The following is a 21,441-nucleotide window of genomic DNA, read 5'->3' as shown; positions in this document are numbered from 1 at the left end:
TATTTTACAAATTTCAAGAGTCCTTTAGACGAATTTGTGTCGTTCCCAGGGAATATCACTAGTCTCTTTTCGTTCCCCACTACATTTGTCCACCATATTTACAAGATTGCCAATGATTACATTAAACTACTTTTTAATATTTACAAATTTTTCAATGATTCCGACGTTTTCTTCGTCACTGAAACTTCTGTCTGATCTGCTTCCTCGAATTCTTGAACGTTCCATCAAAAAGAATGATACGCAGTTTGATAAAAACGTTTTTCCCTTTTGGCTGGCAAACAACAGAGTATTCTGTCGTTCGGTCCGCTGTTATCATCTGCAAGTGAAAAATTTCTGCTACCATTCACCAGTAAGCTATTTTCTTGGAAGAGCAATCCTCCAGAATCTGTGGAATCTCGTGTAGTTCCCATATATTTTTGTCTAAAGCGATTAAACGATTGTTTCTCACTTCTTTGTGATGGTAACGACGTTACTAAGCCGTAGCCTCGATTGAAGAGCTGGCCCACTTCTTCAGTGTGAACTGATAAGACTGTAGGTTCTGCTTCTTTTGCCCGCATCTTTGCACTGACAAAATGTTTTCGCATTTAATTTGGTGATTCATCTGGAATGCAAATATGGCCACCTTCCACTAAAACTGTGTTATTTTTTGTGGACAGTCTACCTTTGCATTTATCCTTTTTAAAGTTTACACAACGCCAGTCCTGAGTCACTTCTTGTTTATTTATATAGTCCACTATACGCTGAAACCAGCTGTAAACCAGTAAAGGCCATCCTTTGGTGATGTTGGTGGACTTTATTATCTCAGCACTGAAACAACTGAATACCATTTGCGAGACAGAGGTCAACAGCAGTACTGAACTCTGGGAGAAAGCCATGCACACTAAGAACTCTTGTGAGGACAGGGAACTGGGCTTCGATCTTCTCCAGAATACGTCGCAGTTAGTGGCGGACCTGCCGGTGTATCCTACTTCTGGAATACCCTGTCAACTACCTACAGTGTCCTGGGCTCCGTACAATTTCAACCTCTTCGTACAAGTGTCACAAACTCAACTGAAGAGTGGAATGTCATATAGCTGTGCTCAAATTCATAGGTTCAACTTCTTGGGTCATCTTCTTGGATTTAAGTGACACTGACGTAGACGGTCTCAAAACTGTGTTTATAGAATCATTTCTGCCAAATAGCATTTTGTGGACTCATACGACACTTTCGGCTGTTCTCAGGTCAGCTGTCTTGGACTTCTGAATCCTCTGCCAATCTTCGTATTTCCCAGCATTTTATTCGTAAGACAATTGATCCCTCCCCTGTCCTATGATGACGATATGATAAGTAGGAAAGTTGTCTGACTAGTACGACGCTTTAGGCTGTGCTCAAACATACGCAACACCATTACTACTATAGTCTGATTAAAATTACTTGATAGATGACGTCTGTAACTTGAAGCTACAGTGTTGCCCCATCGCTGTCGGCTACTGCTCGAATTACAGGCCGCACACAAGTTTCGTTCGAGCAGTTGCCAGAGAGCGCCAGAAAACAGACTGTAATGCGCATGCGCAGCCACGACAGCGTAGGCAGCCCGTTAATGGTGTTTGCTCTGCTCATAGGCGTTTCGATGCATTTCTGTTTAAAATTCCGTGCGTGGTGGGGCATCAGGTGGCCATGTGCAACCCTGCGGCATGTTGTTGAGAGGACATACGGAGTTGTACTTGGAGCAATTGTTTTATCATATCCTTCCCAGATAAGGAATGTAAATAACAAAGCAGTTCTTGAAAAGATTCAAAACTAGACTACACCTCAAAGTACCCTAACATTTTGCTGTGTGGTGACATTAACCAGATTTTTTTTTTTTATTCGTACTCTGAAATACTGTTGTAGCATTTCTAACCAGGTTTACATTACACAGCACAGCAAAAATCTAGTAAGAAGGAATACAAATTTCTTGCAAAAATAAAAGAAACAGTTTCTCGTGTAGCTTACACCAGAATAAAGAATGATAAATTATTTCATAACTATTTCAAAATGTGTAAAAAATTAAGAAGGTTGTTTGTGAAGCAAGGAAGCTATACGACTGACAGTTTATATTCTCTCTAGGAATAAATATAAAGCCACGTGGGGAGTTAAGATGATAAAACATGGTATGCTGCCGGCCTACAATTTAGCATAAAATAGCATTCCATAAATGTAAGATGTAAACAACACAAATTAAGGAATACCGTCAAGTATAGAGGAAGTACTAGACAAGTGTCTTGTGACCGAAAAACATTGTTTCACGGATGGGAGATTTGTAAAATTCTGCTAAACCTGTCAGTATATTTCAAAAAAATATTTAATTAAAAACTACTGACCAAATTATCCAGCTTAGCTTCAAGCGAATATTTATGTATGCTCGTACGTATGTAGCATTAAGCGATCTTACAGTGTCACATAAAACGAACAGAACATCAGGAATTCCTCTAAGAGTATCGGAATTTCGTAAACCGTACTAAAATGCTTAGTTCGGCTTAAAAGTGCACATTTGTCTGTCCAGATTCACACTGAGTACCTGATACTCAGTTTTCTATGTGATTTTCGGGCTACCAATTTCTTTGAGTACCAGTACTGTATTATCTCATGTTTGGTTCTTTCTTAAGGTATAATGCCATTCGTGCCAGAAAATGAAAATGTGCACTTGTAATTGAACGAATTTGAAACTAGCCAGTAGTGTGGAACGAAACACACTTCGTTTCAAATAAATTGTTTGCCTCGGAGGAAAAGATTAATAGAAGCCATTTTCCCTAGTAAACCGACAAAAATAACTTCATTAAGACGATTAAGGGTTGAATGCTAATAAAATGGAAATCATATAAAATTGAAACTACTATGTTATTTTAGTTTTCCACGATTATGGGAATGTAAATTAATTCATTTGATGGTACCTGGCCACAGAAATCTGTTTTGTTTTCATGTGACGTGGGAGCTGTCAACGATGTGGGAACGGCAATATTACTAAATATATATATACGGATCACGTGGAGAATGAATCCTCCCCCCCCCCCTCCCCCAACATAAATCAGATTGCTCTGCGCAAGCGGGAATCTGGTAGCTTGGGGGGAGACGGATTTTTTTTTTTTTTACAGATAGCATCTGGCTACTTGCTGCTACTGCTCATACGGCAAATAGCCACGCTCCAAGTAGCCAGAAGCTGAAGAAAGCACTGCTCATACGCAAATTCAGCTTTTCGCATTCGCTGGCAACGTCTCAAATGAATTTACAAACACGGCGATCATTTGACAAATTCTCTTAATGTGTAACACGGGGAAATGCTGGAAGCTTCCGCCGCGGGGTTTGTTGGAAATGCGAGATACTCTGTGGACAACTCATTTTAAGCGACCAATGACTGAACTGCGCCAGACGACGCGCTTTGTAGCCCGATGTCCTACGGTAACCACAACCTCGTTGCATGCAGTTTTTATCCGAGAAAATGGCGGTCAACAATCTGAGGCACAACTAAAATCACGATTGCTTTATTCACAGGCTAACCTCTACGCTAAAACCAAACTGTAATTTTTCGCTATCATTCGTTACCTGAAACTATCCTACCGCGTTACCAACCGCTGAGCAGTCCACGTAGGCACTTGGTTGCAGATTATAGGAGACACAGGAAGATTCCAAACGAAAAAGAGAATTATAGGAAAAAAGGTAAGAGCGAATAAAGTCAACATGATGTTTAATATGCTGAAGCAAAGGATTAGAAATAAAAAAATATTTGCACCCATGACTTTTACCACGCTAGGTAGATACGCTAACCATTACACTACGCCACAACACTAGCAGCAGCATTTCATATTTTTGACTGTCATTCTCCAGTCGCAGCCTTCAAAAATTCGACTTCAAGCAATTTTCGAAACTTATCTAGGCCGATCATGATAACTGTAGGAGGGGGATGGGGGGTCGTAAAGTTTCTAGCCTAACGAAGAATGACAGGAATTTCATAAAACCAATTTAATTTTCAATATAATACCCGTGTACACTAATACACTTCGGGGCACGCTCAGATAATGTCTGCAAACGATTCAAATAAAAGGTCTTCAATTTGAGTCCAACCAAACGTTCACAGCATCAATCGCTGCATCATGATTGTCCAATCGTCGTCCTTTGACTACGTTTGGGAAAAGAAAAAAAATCTTGTGGAGCCAAATATAGAGGATACGGCGGATGGCATAACAATTCGAACCCGCAATCATGCAGTTTCCAGTGTTGCGAGGGCATGCGCCGGTGCATTGCCCTGATGCAAAGGAACTCTGCGCGCCAATTTTCCGCGCCTTTTCTTTTTAACCTCTCCTCTCAAAATGAAGGATGTTTCCATTGTTGCGATTGTTGTTTTGTCTCAGGATCAAAGTGGTGAACCCATGTTTCGTCCAATCTTGCATACCTTTCAAGAAAGCCGTCTTCCTCCGCTTCAAATTGGCGGAAGATTTCTTCACAACACTGCACACGCACCCGTCTCTTATCTGCGTTCAAGTCTTTCGGGACCCATCGAGATGAAATTTTCGGCATTCCCAAAATATTCACAACAATGGCATGAGGAAGTCCCTGGGAGATTCGAAATGTGGTTTCAATGTGTTGCAACGTTGTTCGACGATCTTGTAAAATCGTATCGTGAATTGCAGCCACTGTTTCATCAGTGGCAACAGTGACAGGCCTTCCGCTCCACACTCGTTCTTCCAAGTTTTAAGTCGTACACCCTGTTTATCACTGTAGCATGAGACGGAATACTGTCCTTAAGAGTATTCCACGTCATCCGCAATTTCCCTGGGCGTCATTCCCTTCAAATGAAGATGTTCAATCACAGCACGGTTCTTGACTTTCTAAATATTCGCCAATTTGCATACACTACGGTATACAACGTATCAAATGGTTCAAATTGCTCTAAGCACAATGGGACCTAACATCGGAGGTCATTAGTCCCCTAAGACTTAGTACTATTTAAACCTAAATAACCTAAGGGCATCACACACATCCATGCCCGAGGCAGGATTCGAACCTGCGACCGTAGCAACAGTGTGGTTCCGAACTGAAGCGCCTAGAACCACTCAGTCACAACGGCCGGCTACAACGCATCTTGGCGTCAAAACTAACGAAGCTGGAGCTGCGAAATTTGACTTGCATACCCACAGAGGGTCACCATAAAAGTAGGTGGTAGTGTTTGTGCGAGACACTGTGGCAACTATCTCGGGCTAGAAACTGCTCAGCATCCAGGAGCAATAGCCTGTATTTGACCAGCCTCAAGCCATTTTGGACTATCCTCAATCACATCCGAACAAGCCATGGAAGATGTGCAGATACTCTCCACATGTGGGGAAAATCTTCATGACCAACTGGCGAATGTGGTGCTGGACGACAGACTGTTGCTCATGTTGCATCAACACGACCGCCACGTGCCGACAAGGGTCCTTTAGAAGATTTCCTGACAATGACGATGAGTGCATTGATAAACTACAGGGTGTGCCACATAAAACGGGTGCGCCTCACGTACCGTTTAATCATATCTAGTCGAATTGCTTGTGACATGGCAACACTGCCTCCACTGCGTTTTATAGGTAAGTTGAGTGCAGCTGTGTGTGTTCGTGCGTTATGTGTGGTGTGAAGGTCGTATTGTTGAGTTGTTACAGAGATGGGACAGTTGGTATTAGAACAGCGAATTGATATTGTGGAGTGCTACATAAAGAGAGGCTCCATCAAGGAATGTAAAGAAATGTTTCAAGCGAAGGCAAAAAGCAGAAACTCTGGACTTGCAGTGCGTCATCGAAGAGTAGGAAGGGCTTTATCATCATCTCGACCACGTGGAAAAAGGGATCGTACCACGTTACGATGGACGGGATAGAGCAGAACGGTATTCAGTATTGCCCAGCACCAATTGTTTTTCAAGGACGTGTAATTTCGAAAAGTCTGCGTTTATTCTGACTGTTCTTTTTTATTTTTCAGTTAAGTTATTTTGTTAGTTTCAGTGCATATTCTTTGATTCCCTGCTCCCCTGAATCTAAGCCCACTCACGTTCGCACCAAAACTACTTCTGAGTATTACAGCATGTTGGTAATTTTTACTTCTGGACTGTCTAATTATAACAGTTGTAATTTTCAAGAATTTCCAACATACCATAACATTACACGCAACTGAGGACGACAGGACTACAGAGGTTGCAGATATTACTTCTGAGCAGTTTAAATGTTAATAAGTCTCATCCTTATCAGCCTGTAATATCGCAGGCTGGGAGATTACACAGTGATATCAAGAATGAGCTCTGCTTTCATGTTCTATCAACGGACACTTGGTCCCAGCGCATGGTGGACGGCGCAGAGCAGTTGCGGCACCTCTCGCCAGATGTCGGGCAGAGCGCGGGAGGCAGAGGGGCGGGCAGTGGGAGGGGCCCGCTTGTATACAGCGTGGGAGGGGCGCTCTGCTTTCATGGCGTCAGCCCAGCCACTCACCCTTCCCCACGCCGTTTACACTCCTGCGTGACTTATAAAGGAAACAGACTACGCGGCAATCGTCTTGAGACAGATAAAATGAAACTGACCCGGAAAACCCTAACAATTAGACGGGCGCTTGATGGACCATGTTTAATGAACGTCGCAGAATATCCTGTTAATGGCAACCGCTGAAGGTGTTGCAGTGCTGAGTTCGATTTATCAAACTGTGACACGAGTAGCAGCTTGAGGGATGGCAGCAATAGCGTTTTACACTGTTCTACTTTACCTCTTACATTATGCAACGATTATTTGAGTACACTTGACCCTTCAATTTTTCCCGCAAGCAAAAATGGCAGGGAGAGAGATTAGGGGATAGAAGTGACCAGGAGATTGCAAAACACCTCACGTACTTCTGAACAATATGTACCTCTGCCCGATTAAGCAGTTTTTGACATACAAGTTAGCATTAATAGTTTGATGAAAGCAAGGTTTTACCATACCAACACCGAACACTGCGCACCAAACGCCAAAGTTCGGATTATGCAACGGTCCTTCAATATACTGAAGGAGATTTTATGATGTAAAACGGTGTATGTTCTCGCAGTTCACATACCGTGGCGGGCAGAACCAGACCTTACCTGCAAAAACGAAAAACTGAGGATCCGAAAGTCTTGACTTCTCTTCCGGCAGAACGCAACAAGCGAAAGTTTGTCTGGACTCATGCACAACAGTAAATCTGTAAGGATACAGCTGAAAGTCATTTTTGATCATGTTTTGATAGGACGGTATCTCACTTCCCACTTGTAGAGATAAACGGCATTGAGATTTCGTAGCACTTTGTTCCAGGCTTTCCTTCACTCGAGCAACGTTTTCTGGTCATTTTCACCAAGGTTATTAGGAGGTTTTCTGGATTGTTAAGCTGGAACTGGATATTCCTTCCATGTACTTCCAATTGCGACACATATTGTCCCATTCCCACCAAATGGGATTTGGATGATACGAGCGTAGATTTCTACGAACTTCTGTATACCGCGTCTGAATGGGAATAACAAAAATAAAGATTTCGTGAGACCAAATTGCACTAGATAAACACACTAGACAAGCATCTGAACGACATGGTAGCCCTTGGTTGCTCTCATTCACCCAAAAGCAGGACTATATTCAATTAAGTCCATAATGTTCCAGAGAAGGTTTCATCAATCACAGTCTTCGGAGAATGCAAATCCGTCACAATTAGCTCAGATATTCACCCACGTCGTGGTGGTGGCAAGTAGTGTTATGCTGACAGAGGCACTTGTTGTCCTCGCACAATTTCAATGTTTTTGACAATAGCGCGCTATTTCTCGTTTGACAATAGCGCGCTATTTCTCGCCGCCGACTTCTTCTTCTTCGCCGCTTTCCTTTAATGGAATCGCCATGCGTGTTTCCGCCCGTTGGTATTCGGAATTTCTTAAACTTTATACTTCCCGGTCACTATTTTGGGGTTATTTAGCAATCTTTAGACCCACAGTAAGGCGATATTCGATCGATTATTTCTGTAAGACGATGACTAATACAGTTAATAAGTAATGCACTTTTAGATTTTGAATTCATTATTTTATTACTGACCGTTTAACATCGTTTCTTGCAGGTAGTAGAAACTCGACTATAATACAGAGAGGAATAAAAACTGCCGGCAAGAAGCAAATTTCCATCACACAAACATGAAGGTCTCATCGAAATATACCAATCTTAAAGGAATAGTAAGCAGTTGTCTTAAAACAATGAAGTATACTGCGTTTACTTCTAATAGTTGCATCATGCAACCTCCTTGAACCACTGTATACTATATCCCAAACATCTCCTCTCGCTCTCTCTCTCTCACTCTTTCTTTCCGCCCGCAACCCCCCCCCCCCCCCCTCCCGCCATCCAGCCCCCCTTCATCCAATGAATAACTGATGTAGCAGTGGAGAATATCGGGAAACACTTGCACTCTGGTTGAATCAACCTATCAACTCAACACGAATCAGAGTATCTACACTATCTTTTTATCCCAGATACATATAGATTCTTTTCGTTCTATACCATGTCTGTACCCACACTAAGCATCACATGGTCTTCGAGGAAACTAACAACATTCAAATGTGAATTCGGAATGGGAAACCCGGAGCTTTATCCTTCCTTATCTGCAGAATGTAGATGGTTTCACTCCTGCCTGCTTTATTCAGTTGCGATGAAATGCTCATCATTTGTGTAGCCAAGTGTATAGTACTGTTCATGCCATTTTGAATACAGTTGCGTGTCGCAATAACTGTATTGCAATAATTAGTTTGGTGCATACATTTGTAACGTTTTTCCGTAAGTTTAATAAACACGACTAAGACACATACCAGAGACATTAGTCATTAATAACATTTTCTCCTTCGCTCTTCACAACAGGTTGCCAACGCTGGGGTAACCTATCGATACAGCGACTGTAGAAGTAAAATGGTTTTGAGGGGAAGGATTCGTCGTGCCATGTTCGGAGCGCATTTTCATCCGGAAAGGATGTTCTTTGACGTTTGTTCGAAAGAGAGTGGGAAATGTGAAAATCTGAGGGGCAAGATCAGGTGAACAAGGTGGGTGCGGAATGGCTTCCCAAACCCAACACCTGTATAGCGTTTTCTGTCAGTCTAGCAGAATGCGGGTGGGCGTTATCGTGTAGTAGCATCACTTAACGCAGTTGTTATCTCTGTCCTTAGATTGGGTCTGCAACACGTCTCAGCTGTTGACAATAAATGTAAGCAGTGATGGTTACACTTCGGGCAAGCAATTCTTAGTATACCACACCGTCGCTGTTCCACCAGATGCATAACATTATCTTTTGTGGATGCGCGCAGATCTTTGTACGGGAGTTGTTTATTTGTTTGGGCTACACAATTCCTTTTTTTCATTATGTTAGTATAAAGACACAATTTCCTGTCACCATTAACAATACAGGATAGGAATGGTCGGAGTTGTTCACGAGCCAATTGACGACGAGCACGCAGAGGTGGCAAATGTGGCTACTTGCTGATTTTCGTGATTTTGGCTCAGACCACGCGGTACCCACGCACCCGATCTTTTAACCTTCCCCAGTGCATGTAAATGTCGCACGTTGGTGCAATGATCACAGTTCATCACGTTTGCCAGTCCTCCAGTACACTGACGTGGATCACTGTAGATTAATTAATGCGTTTAGACCAGTGGTCGGCACACATTTTTTTCAAGAGTCAATAACTGACATTGTGTGGCGGCATTTTGGGCCGCATATGTTCCGATCTTGTCTTTAACTGGCAACCTATATAAATATGTTATAAGCCTCCAACTGACTAGTTATAGTGATGATGGCTATCACCCTCAGCAACCCCGAAGTTGCGATACCGCAGTCGTGAGACGAAGCGCTGGTGCGTTGTCTATTTGAGCACATGATCAACTGATAAATATCAGTGACTGCACTGACATTTAAATGCATTTTGCAATTTGAAACACGATCTCAAACGTTTAAGAAACGTTTTGAAAGTCATTTCTCTTCTACTGACTGCGTTCAGGTGCAACAGCGTTATCTTAATTTCACATTCCTTTCTAAAAATACATACAGCATTTGAACTGACGGTCTCGGTTAAGCGCGTGCACGAATTCACAGCTGCTGATCAGTATGGATCGCGCTCCCTTAAGTTATCGGGACAGGAAACAAACAATAAAATACTCTTCCTCTCACATCCTCTAACACCGCATTGACCGCTCTTTACCCCTCTGCCTCTGAGGTATGTGGGCAAATTTAGTTAGCTCACAGGCGAATCCATCGTGAATTAAAATTACGCCCATTTTGTAAAATTACTGTGTCTGTATTTTCATTTGTCACTGAGTACTAACAACACACTTCTTAAGAACTCTTAATGTTAACTGACGTTTTTGCATTCCGTTGTTAGCTGCTTGATGTATATTATTACGCGGCGCACAATTTGACGACCTCTGGTTTAGATGATCTTCATCAGACCCCGAAGGTCTTCCCGAAGGTGGAGAGACACTGACGTCAATCCTCCTTAAAACGAGGTAAATTTTTTCTTGCCGTGGTCTGTCCAATGGAATTTTCCCCACACCCGGCGCAAATATTTCTGGCGGTCTCCTCTGCTGTCATGCCTCTACCGAACTCAAACAGAAGAATATGTCGTAAATGTTATAATTTCTCCTTTTGGCACTCCACTTTCTAGCCCTCACAGATTCAGCCACCGTCTACAAATGAAAATCGATAAATAAACCCATGTTGTTGTTGGTGTTGGTGGTGGTGTGGTGTGAACTGCAGTCCAAGATTGGTTTGAAGCAGCTCTCCATGCTACTCTATCCTGAGCGAGCCTCATCATTTCCGAGTAACTACTGCAACTTACAACCTTCTGAATCTGCTTATGTATTCATATCTAGGTCTTCCCTTACGTTTTTCACCGCCCACGCTACGCTGCAATATTAAATCGGTGTTCCTTTATGCCTCTCAGAATGTGTCCTATCCACCGATTCCTTCGTTTGGTCAAGTTGTGCCGCAAATTTCTTGTCCCCTCAGTTCTATTCAGTACCTCCTCATTAGTTACGTGATCGACCCATCTACTCTTCAACCTTCTTCTGTAGCATCACATTTCGAAAGCTTCTATTCTCTTTTTGTCTAAACTGTTTATCGTCCGTTTTTCACTTCCGCACATGGGCTACACTCCAGACAAATACCTTCAGAAAATACTTTCTAACATTTAAATCTATATTCGATGTTATGAAATTTCTCGTCTTCAGAAACGTTTTTCTTGCCATTGCCAGTCTACATTTTATATCCTATCTACTTCGGTCCTCGTCAGTTATTTTGCTGCCGCCCCCCCCCCCCCCCCCCCAAAAAAAACACCCACAACCAGGGTGCCAACACACAAAACAAAAACACTGAGAACTTATGCTTGAGCCTAATGGAAAGGCCAATAATGGAGACAAGTAACGACGAATGTCAGCTCTAGATGACTCTTCCACACAGGGTTCGACGCGGGGAGCAAGCAACACGCGCAGTCGACAGCCGACGAGGTGGGAAGGGTGAGCCAAATGGTCTAATCGCGAGGCTCGCCACGTCCCGCAGAGAGTAGTCGGGACCGCAACAGAAATCTCCTTTTCACCCAAATTAAAAGTGGACTAGCTTTTTTCCCCCTCCTGGAACGCTGTGGCGAGTGCGCGGAAGATGGGCCGCGGGCGGCACGTTCGAGAGTGGCGGCACGGCGTGGCGAGGCGCGGTGCGGCGGCCCTTAGCCATTCTCATGCAAATGACAGGGGGCGGCAGAGCGGCCAGGAGACGGCCAATTTCGATTCCGGCCGGCGCGAGCCGTTCCCGGCCGAGGGCTCTAATTTTCCCGTGCAGCGGGTCGCGAGTAATACGCCCACCATTTCGCTCGGTACCAGACGACGCGGTCTACAAGATACGGACCTTCTCCGCTGGAATAAAAGGCGGAAAAAAATTGTACAAGAATAAAAAAAAAGATGAATACGTGGAGCTGGCGACGGGGCGGTTGACTGGGGGCCGAAAGCAGGGTGGGAGCAGGAGGACGAGAGAAGTGGGATGAGGACGAGAGAGTCGGCAGGCTACGTCAGGAAAGCGCGCAGGGAAAGGGGAAGGGACTGGGATGGGTGGTCGGGGCCACTACAAATTTTTGTCCGGGGAAAATTTCTCCTTGGTCGGCGCGCGCGGCGTGTGTACGCCGGCGCATTTGCATGCGTAATGGGCCGGGCTGCCGAGGACTGCGCGTAAGGTAATGATGGCACACGTGACCGCCGGAGGCACCGCCGGGCCTGCCGGAGCAGCAGTGCGGTAGTGGGTGGAGGGAGGGGTGGCAGCCTGCGACAGGCGCGCAACGTGACGCCGGCGCCGGGGAATACCCGGGGACACACGCGCGGAATCACTGGGCCCGACGTTGCTTGTCTCGAGGTCTGTCCGCTGGCTGGAAAAGGTTATGCAACCCGTTACGCACCCTTGCAAGATGGGTTGCATACTACCCAGGAACATACGGCTAAGGCCGTCTTCGCACGGGACGTTAAAGCCATCTTCGACGTGGAACCGGTCGAGTTTTGTGACACGTTACATTTGGTAGAGCATTCCCAAATGCGAACAGAACAACAGGACGTGGCCAATGACATTCAGAGCTTCTGGCATGCTATTTGTATTCACTCCTTTCCATTTGAGGCATGTATTTGGTGATTTTTAAATTATTACGTACATGCTACGAATATACGCTGGTTCCAAACACCGACACACTGTGGATATCACGCGTCGCTTTTGTTAAGATGTGTTGTAATCAAATGACGGGTATTTTTCGTATTATTAAATACGCTTTACGAAAGTACACCATTTCAAAGCACCAGGGCATTAAAGACTTCTTAAAAATGTGTCGTTTTTGGTGCAGTCTGTTATAATCAAATATTAGGAAATGAAAAATGTGCGGTCAGCGCCTTTTTCGTGAGATAAAAGACTTACATGGAGAGGTTATGGGATGACCCTCTATGAGTTCCACAAAACGTAGGCCTGTAACATATAATGCAATGGGACTAAAAAATAAAAAAAAATACAAAATCTTCTTTGAAAATTAGATTTCCATGCGCTGTTAAGTAATGAATATTCCTAACTTAATAACTTCATCGTTGGTATCCGAGTTCGTAGCATATAAGCCTTGCAATTTTAAGGTCGCTAATACGAGTGTCGATATGAGTAAAGCTTCTTTTTTACTTTTATTTAAATTCTGTATTTATCAACAAATGAAAATGTTAATTAACAAATACTGAATCAATTTTGAATAAAAATAACAACTCTTACATTTAATCGCCAATCTATGAAAATGTGAATATTTATATGAAATTAAAATCTGGCACAAAAATGTGAAATATCAAATCGAAAATAAAATACTTCTTTATTTCCAGAGCTTAAACATTTTTATTAATATAGATTACTTTATCATTCGCATACCTGTATCACAATTTCGTGAACCAGTGATTAAAAAACGAAAATTGTTAACTTCATCAAAAAATTATGACTGATTGTTAATCAACATTTCCATTTGCCGATTAACATAGAATTTAAATAAAAGTAAAAAAAAAAGTTCCACCTATCGAGGTTTGAACCAGAGATCACACGCTTTCGAGCTAAGATACAAACTCCGATACTGGCGATTACGTTATAAGATCGATATGTTCTACACTTAAAAGCGCACCGAAAACATGTAATTTCGAAATGAAATTTTTTCCAGTTTTTGTTTTGTTTTTGAGAATTACGTCAACTGTTTTAGGAAACTGATGTCTTAATATTATATATCAAGGATTTTAATAAAATAGGATATATGTTTTGTAGTACAAGATGTTCTGTATGTCTAAGAGAGGTCTCCACTAAGAGAGACTGCTCGATCTCGAGGACGCTCCAACCAACAGGGACCATCAGTTACAAAATTTCTGCATGCATCAATGGCTGATGTCCTCGAAGTTCAGTAGAGACAGCGTGCGTTTTAATAGACGCAGTGAACGAGGATGAGTGTTTGAAACTATTACCATAACAAAGATTGCTGTGACGTTTTCCCGCCTACCTGAAAAAGTAAAACGCGCTAGGGACTTAAAAAACGAATGCCAAAGCAAATTTGTAATTATGCAGAACATTTGGATGTTCAGTTTATCGACATGTCCACGAACTATTTCACGATTTTCTCCACTCATCTTCGACGATCGCTAACAGAGTTAATGTACCTACTATGCGCACGTGCATTTCCGTAAGAGTAATCCCTGAGCGTGCACTAACCACATTGGAAAACACATTAGACCTGGTTCACGTACGGAAGCTAGTACCGCATGTAGGAACGGCGTAAACTATAGTTACGTTTACTTTAACTTGTAGACCGTAGGACGCGGAAATTAACCAAGAGCAACGTACTATTTTTTCATTCCGTAAAATTATACGACAAATGGTATTTCCTTACCGTTCACAGTATCGTTTCTGTTGCGACAAAATATGGCAGGTATGATTTGTCTTCCTTCCTCCACTGCGAGAATAAGTTTCGATCGAACAGAACGTTGCGCCGGTCTAAACATAGCGTCAGCTCTATCTAACATATGGTTCGGGAGTCACGGCAAGTCGACAGGGGGCAGTTGGTACGTGCAACTTTCCGTGACATCAGACAGTGTAATAAAAGGCTAACACGTCTCCACCTACCAAGCATAGTAAACATCTATTGACCGGCAAGAAACACTCGTATTGCAGCGTTCTGATATACATACAGAATGCTAGCAGATAATGACTTGTATTCGAACTATCAGGAACGGTTACTCGCCAGACTCCTAAATGGTGGAACGCTAACGTTGTTAAACTATTAACACTTATTGCTAGGGTAGTAATATCAAACTGCATGAAACATTCGGGCATATGAGATACGTATTGAATACCTTATCGCAAAGATTTAGACTTATTTATCTTCAAGAACCTGAAACTTGTTTTTGAGCAAATTTCACTGCTCAGGCGGTGTAATGGTAATGCAAAACTGTGTTTGATGTGTATACTGACTAAATGAATACGATATTAAAAGGCAGTGGACGGACATTATTATATAAGTTTTCATTCATTTTGATTATTTCGGAATTGCTGCGCCTATCATGGAATAAAAATATAATCTCATAGATACCGATTTTAACGACGGTACAATTCAGTAGGAACGTGGCGACGGAATCGCCACAAAACATTGTATTTACTTTACTTGGAGCCAGGCTGCAATTTTCACCCAGCGATTTTCATTGGTGCCTTTCGTCATTTTCAACTAATCAAAGGTGAATGTCGAAAAAATGTGTTTCAACAGCGCCACTAACTATTCCTTCCACCTTCGTAACTATATGATTGTGCTGGTGATCCGCCCCCTAACGACGTTAAAGTAGACTCATGTCTAGTGACTGGAATGCAAACGACTTAGCAAATTTACATGTGCTACCATCAACACCAGTTTGCTTGTGTTATCCCATTCTCGAACACAATATGAACCACATTGTACGAACATTGTTTGCACAAAAGACGTTCGAGTGAAAAGCTTACGGCTACTTTTTTCTTTATCAACCTCTAGGGTAGTAACTATAACAAAAGCCTTTGACTGGCTTACGAAATTAAAACAGGGTGATTTGGGACCTCACGTTAAAATTTTGCGAACCGTAAGTCACATATGGTGAATTTTTTTGGTTACTAAGAAACATAACCCTCGTTTATGACTTATGATATATTCACATGGCTCTGGAAGTGACTAAAAAATTTTTTTTTTATAAAAGACCTTTGTGAAACAATTTACAACGCGTCTCTCGTGTATTGCAAGCACCATGACATGCTTGATACCGTTGAAGACACGGCGGTTGGACTTTTAATTAGAATGCAAGGATTCTGTACCATGCCGTGAAACGCGTAATGGATTCGGACAACTGGCTTAGGTCTGAAGGCAATTTGAGTGAGGTTCGCCTCACTCGTAACTCGTCCGCAGAGAAACACGTCAGGCCACAAACTGGTTACCTTAAAAATAAGAATGTTTCCGAAAGACAGCAGTTGTCCTTGCTGGTCGTTCATCGTACTAGGACCAAAAGTTGACTGTCTCCTTTTAAGAAAATTGTACTCTTAGATACCGCGTGATACAAGAAGAAAGAAAAGGTTTCAATTGTTTATTACAGACAAATTGCAAAAGACAGAAACACATTGCGCACGTCACTGGTTAGAGGAAGGTTCAAAGTTTTGACACAACTCCGCTGTTATTTGTTTGCAGAACATGGTGACTACACCACAAGAGAAATCATTTTGTGTGTTGGAATTTGCGCGATTCCGCTTTCGATTCAGCAAGAATCCGCTTCTGCACAATCAGATTTATGACTGGCATACAAAATTCTTGGAAGCTATTTACGCATGCACTGGTCCACCAAGCGTGGCTGATGAAAATGTCGAGCGTATCCGAGATGCGTTCACACGGAGCCGTCGAAGTCCACCAGACGAGCAGGCCAGGAACTTCAAGTTCCTCAAACAACAGCGTGGCGTGTTCAGAAACGACGCCTGCATATGAAGCCTTACAAGTTGCAATTACTGCAGCAATTGCGTCCCGGAATCCACAACGGAAGGCACGGAATTTGCATTTCAGTTGTCCAGGATATGGCAGAGCACGCTTCTTCCGAGTGACTCACCTTCTCGGACGAATCGACGTTTCATCCATCGGTATACTAAACCACCGTAATGTACGAATTTAGGTGTCACAAAAGCCTGGCGTCGTCAAAGATAAAGGGACACACCGATTATACGTGATGGCGCCTCGCCTCAGTTTCACCTGGAGTTGTCGCGTTATCTTGAAAATCCAACCTCATAGGCCCTACGTTGGATTGGAAGAGGTGGACAACAAGATCTTGTTCACCGCTTTTGGCCTCCCACGTCACTAGACCTCACACCTTGCGATTTTTTTTCTGTGGGGGCAAATAAAGGATAAGAGTCTTTGTCACAGCTATGGCACCTACTCTTCACGAACTGAAAAATCGAACTGTTGACGCTGTGGATTCAAAAACAGGTAACAGTTGATTCGAGTGCGTTATGGAATGGACTATCGTTTCGATGTTCCTCTAGCAATGCGTTATTCGAAAAATGTTCAAATGTGTGTGAAATCTTAAGGGACTTAACTGCTAAGGTCATCAGTCCCTAAGCTTACACACTACTTAACCTAAATTATCCTAAGGACAAACACACACACCCATGCCCGAGGGAGGACTCGAACATCCGCCGGGATCAGCCGCACGGTCAATGACTGCAGCGCTTTAGACCACTCGGCTCAGCGCGTGGTGCTCATGTTAAGTGTATGTATGCTAACATGAAACTTTGAACCTTTTTCTATCCATGATTCTTCGACAAAGGGGAAGAAAGCTGCAAAAGCGAGACAACTCATTAACTAGCAAAAATAATAGTTTATTCAAAAGTTCAGTGACTGGACATATTTCTTTCTACAAGTTTATTTCTAAACCATGGTTCAACAATGTTTGTAACTGGTTAACATCGAAAAGTGTCTGTTTTTGAAACCTTAAAATTCATGGGGAAATATTCCGGTGTTAGTGACTGTTGAATCACTAAAACCGCACCATCAAAAAGGATAGCAAATAACGAAATTTTATTTATGGTGTGTCATTCCATGCTGCTCCAAATCTATGCCACGGTCCATTAATCGTTGTAGTTGGCAAGTGACGGCGCGCTAGTTTTTTCGAAACCCAAGATCAGAGGTTTCCCATGTGAGAGAGATCTGGAGAACGTGCTGGCAATTACTGAACGTAAAACACGCTGGACAGCGTTACTCATATCTAGTTTGTGCAGCTGCGCTGAAACGCTAACCATTTGCATATCGGTGCATCGCCCTTTAGGCGAAGCTGACTTTTGTTGCACGCCGTCTGTATGATGCCGCAATTTTAATTGCAAGTAGTGTAAATCAGAAATGTCTAATCGAAAACACTGGCGAGTTTCTTTCTGTTACGGGTATTGTAGTAACTACTGAGAAACGAGGGGTGTTCAATAAGTAATGCGAAAATTTTTTCTGAAAACAATTTGTTTTATTCAGGCTTCCGGACACCATATTATTCCTCACTCTTCTGGCTACATAACCCGGTTGTTCAACATGATCTTCGTTCAATGCGACCGCCTTACGGCACCTTACTGGTAGTGCCCGCATGGTGCCACTCTACGTGTCGACGTTGGAGACGACGTCTTGCTGCATCAATAACTTCCCAATCATAAACGTTGTGCATCCCTTATTGGTACAGACAGACAGAAGTTTTTTGTTAGGCGGCAAGCACACATTTGAGTACCCAAACTACTGGAAGAGTGTGTCAGCAACACCAACAGCGACATCCACTTGAGCAGCGACGTGTCTGTGATCCTTTGAACACCTCGAATGAGAGTGTCTGCACGTTCCAATACTGCAAGAATCACAACCGTGTGGGGCTGGCCGGTACGCGGGAGATCGGACAGGTTTGCGCGACCTTGTTGCGATGATGACAGAAGCTTCACCCAACGACTTACCGTGCTTTCGTTCAGTGCCAGGTCTCTGTTGACATTTTGCAAGAGCCTATGAATATCTGCGATACTGTGGTTTTCTGCCAAAAGAGAGTCAGTTGTTTGGAACGGATCTCCTTTACAGACGCCATTTTGTTGGCTGTGTATATCGTTGCCCCTATCGGAACTACAGGAACTGAAGCTGGAACATTCCACGAACTCCCACAAAAAATTCTGCATTTTTTCAATCGAAATTGGCAGTGAAAAAAATGTGTCAGATTACTTACAGAACGCCCCTCGTAATTTATCTTTCTCCACATTTGGCAAAACTTACCCATCCTGTAAAAGAAAAGGAAGCAACATTTCCGTTGAGGTTTCGGCCGACACTCACCTGTATGGTCCACGCCTTCACCTCATCCGGACCAGCAGTGAAGAAGTACTGCAGCTGAAGTGCTTTGTAACCCTGCACTATGATCTTGTCCAGCGCACTGTAACAAAAACACAGACATGATTGCCATGTCACATTGAACGCCCACAGTCATTCACTTCAGATGTGGAGTGGCACAGTTTCATGTGCCGAACGGTTCTCATTTCTGAAACTACCTGCCGGATTATAACTGAGTGCCGAAGCAGTAGTCGGTAAGAACATTGTGAGCGAAAGGAAAGATTCCGGTTTCGAAACCCAGTCCACCAAGCAGTTTTAATCTACCAGAAACTTTCAGAATAACGTACACTCCGCTGCAGACAGAAAGATTATATTCTTCTATTTCTGCATTCAGTTCTTCATTACAGGGTGCTCATGTTAACGACGAATGAACTGGAAAGTAAAGCCCCTAACGCAACAGAAATTATTTTTCGATACCTACTATTTCAGAACATAACAATAATCCTTCAGCATTTCATTTCACTTAACACTGCTTTCCAAATAAGTTTGATAATCATTTTCCAAATAGAGCAGGAAGGCACCAGGTGGGGTGAAGAGCACGCTATGCGAAATTTCTTTGTTTGAGGGCAAGTGAAAACAAAACTTAATATTTGCAACTATAACTATGGCCATCATGTCACTGTGCCCTAAGTTAACACTGTTTTTTTTTTTTTTAGATGTAACAGAGAGAACGTAGTGTACGTGGTCGCAACGTACGGATGCACAAACACTTTTACACTGTCTACACTATGTGGTCAAAAGTATCTGGACACCCAGCTGAAAATGACTTACAAGTTCGTGGTGCCCTCAATGAGTAATGCTGGAATTCAATATGGTGCTGGTCCACCCTTAGCCTTGATGACAACTTCCACTCTTGCAGGCATACGTTCAATCAGGTGCTGAAGGTTTATTGCGGAATGGAAGCCCATTCTTCACGGACTGACGCACTGAGGAGAGGTATCGATGTCGGTCAGTGGGGCCTGGCCCGAAGTCGACGTTCTAAAATATCCCAAAGGTGTTCTATAGGATTCAGGTCAGGACCCTGAGCAGGCCAGTCCATTACAGGGATGCTATTATCGTGTAACCACTCCGCCACAGGCCGTGCATTATGAACTGAACAAATGCTCGATCGTGTTGAAAGATGCAAACGCCATCCCCGAACTGCTCTTCAACAGTGGGAAGCAAGAAGGTGCTCAAAACATCAATGTAGGCCTGTGCTGTGATACTGTCATGGAAAACAACAAGGGGTTCAAGCCCCCTCCGTGAAAAACACGACCACACCGTAACACCACATCCTCCGAATTTTACTGTTGGCACTGCACACGCTGGCAGATGATGTGAATCGGGCATTCCCCATACCCACACCCTGCCATCGGATCGCCACATTGTGTACCGCGATTCGTCACTCCACACAACGTTTTTCCACTGTTCAATCGTCCAATGTTTACGCTTGTTACACCATGCGAGGCGTCGTTTGGCATTTGCCGGCGTGATGTGTAGCTTATGAGCAGCCGCTCGCCCATGAAATCCAAGTTTTCTAACCTCTCGCCTAACTATCATAGTACTTGCAGTGGGTCCTGATACAGTTTGGAATTCCTGTGAGATGGTCTGGATACATGTCTGCCTACTACATATTACGACCCTCTTCAACTGTCGGCGGCCTCTGTCAGTGACCAGACGAGGTCGGCCTATACGCTTTTGTGCTGTACGTGTCCCTTCACGTTTCCACTTCACTATCACATCGGAAACAGTGGACCTAGGGATGTTTAGGAGTGTAGAAAACTCGCTTACAGATGTATGACACAAAAGTTACCGACGTGATTGTGGCCGCAAAAAGGGAATTAACAGAATGTTAAAGTGGAGTGGTAGTTGGTGCAGGACGCATAGGACATTTCATTTCGGATATCGTCAGGGAATTCAATATTTCGAGATACACAGTATGAAAGGAGTGCAGAGAACACTAAATTTCAGGCATTACTTCTCACCATGGACAACTTAATGGCTGAAGGCCTTCACGTAACGACCGAGAGCAGCGGCGTTTGGGCATAACTGATAGTACTCTAACACGAGCAAAAGTGCGTAAAATAACCGCAGAAATCAAAGTCGGACGTACGTCGAACGTTATCCGTCAGGGCGGTGTGGCGGAATTTGTCGCTAAGGAGCTATGGCAGCAGACGCCCGATGCGAGTGCCTTTAATAACAGCACGTCATCGCCTACAGCGCCTCTCCTAGGTTCGGGACATTAGACGACTGGAGAACGGTTGCCCGGTCAGATGAGACCCGAGCTGATGGTAGGATTCGACTGTGGTGCACACCCATCGAAGCTGTGGACCCAAGTTGTGAACAAGGCACGGTGCAAGTTGGTGGTGACTGCATAATTGTGTGGAATTTGTGTACGTGGAATGGACGGGGTCATCTGGTTCAAATCAATCGATCATTGACTGGAAATGGTTATGTTCGGCTACTTGGAGACCATTTGCAGCCATTCATGGATTTCATGTCGCCAAACAACGATGGAATTTTTATTGGTGTCAGTGTG

The 21,441-nt window shown here is 43.4% G+C and overlaps 1 protein-coding gene across 1 annotated transcript in view; it reads right to left on the bottom strand.

Annotated features, from left to right (window-relative positions):
* The window catches only part of LOC126353788 (obg-like ATPase 1), a 263,208-nt gene that overhangs the window by 23,460 nt on the left and 218,307 nt on the right, over positions 1-21,441 (bottom strand). The window contains exon 9 of the mRNA XM_050002881.1: positions 18,870-18,966. Within this exon, the coding sequence (XP_049858838.1) occupies positions 18,870-18,966 (97 nt within the window). The remainder of the gene's footprint in view (positions 1-18,869; positions 18,967-21,441) is intronic.

This window comes from Schistocerca gregaria, chromosome 1 (assembly GCF_023897955.1).
Source record: "Schistocerca gregaria isolate iqSchGreg1 chromosome 1, iqSchGreg1.2, whole genome shotgun sequence".
NCBI classification, from domain to species: domain Eukaryota; kingdom Metazoa; phylum Arthropoda; class Insecta; order Orthoptera; family Acrididae; genus Schistocerca; species Schistocerca gregaria.
Note: the sequence above shows the minus strand (reverse complement) of the source record. Positions and strands in the feature narration are given on the sequence as shown.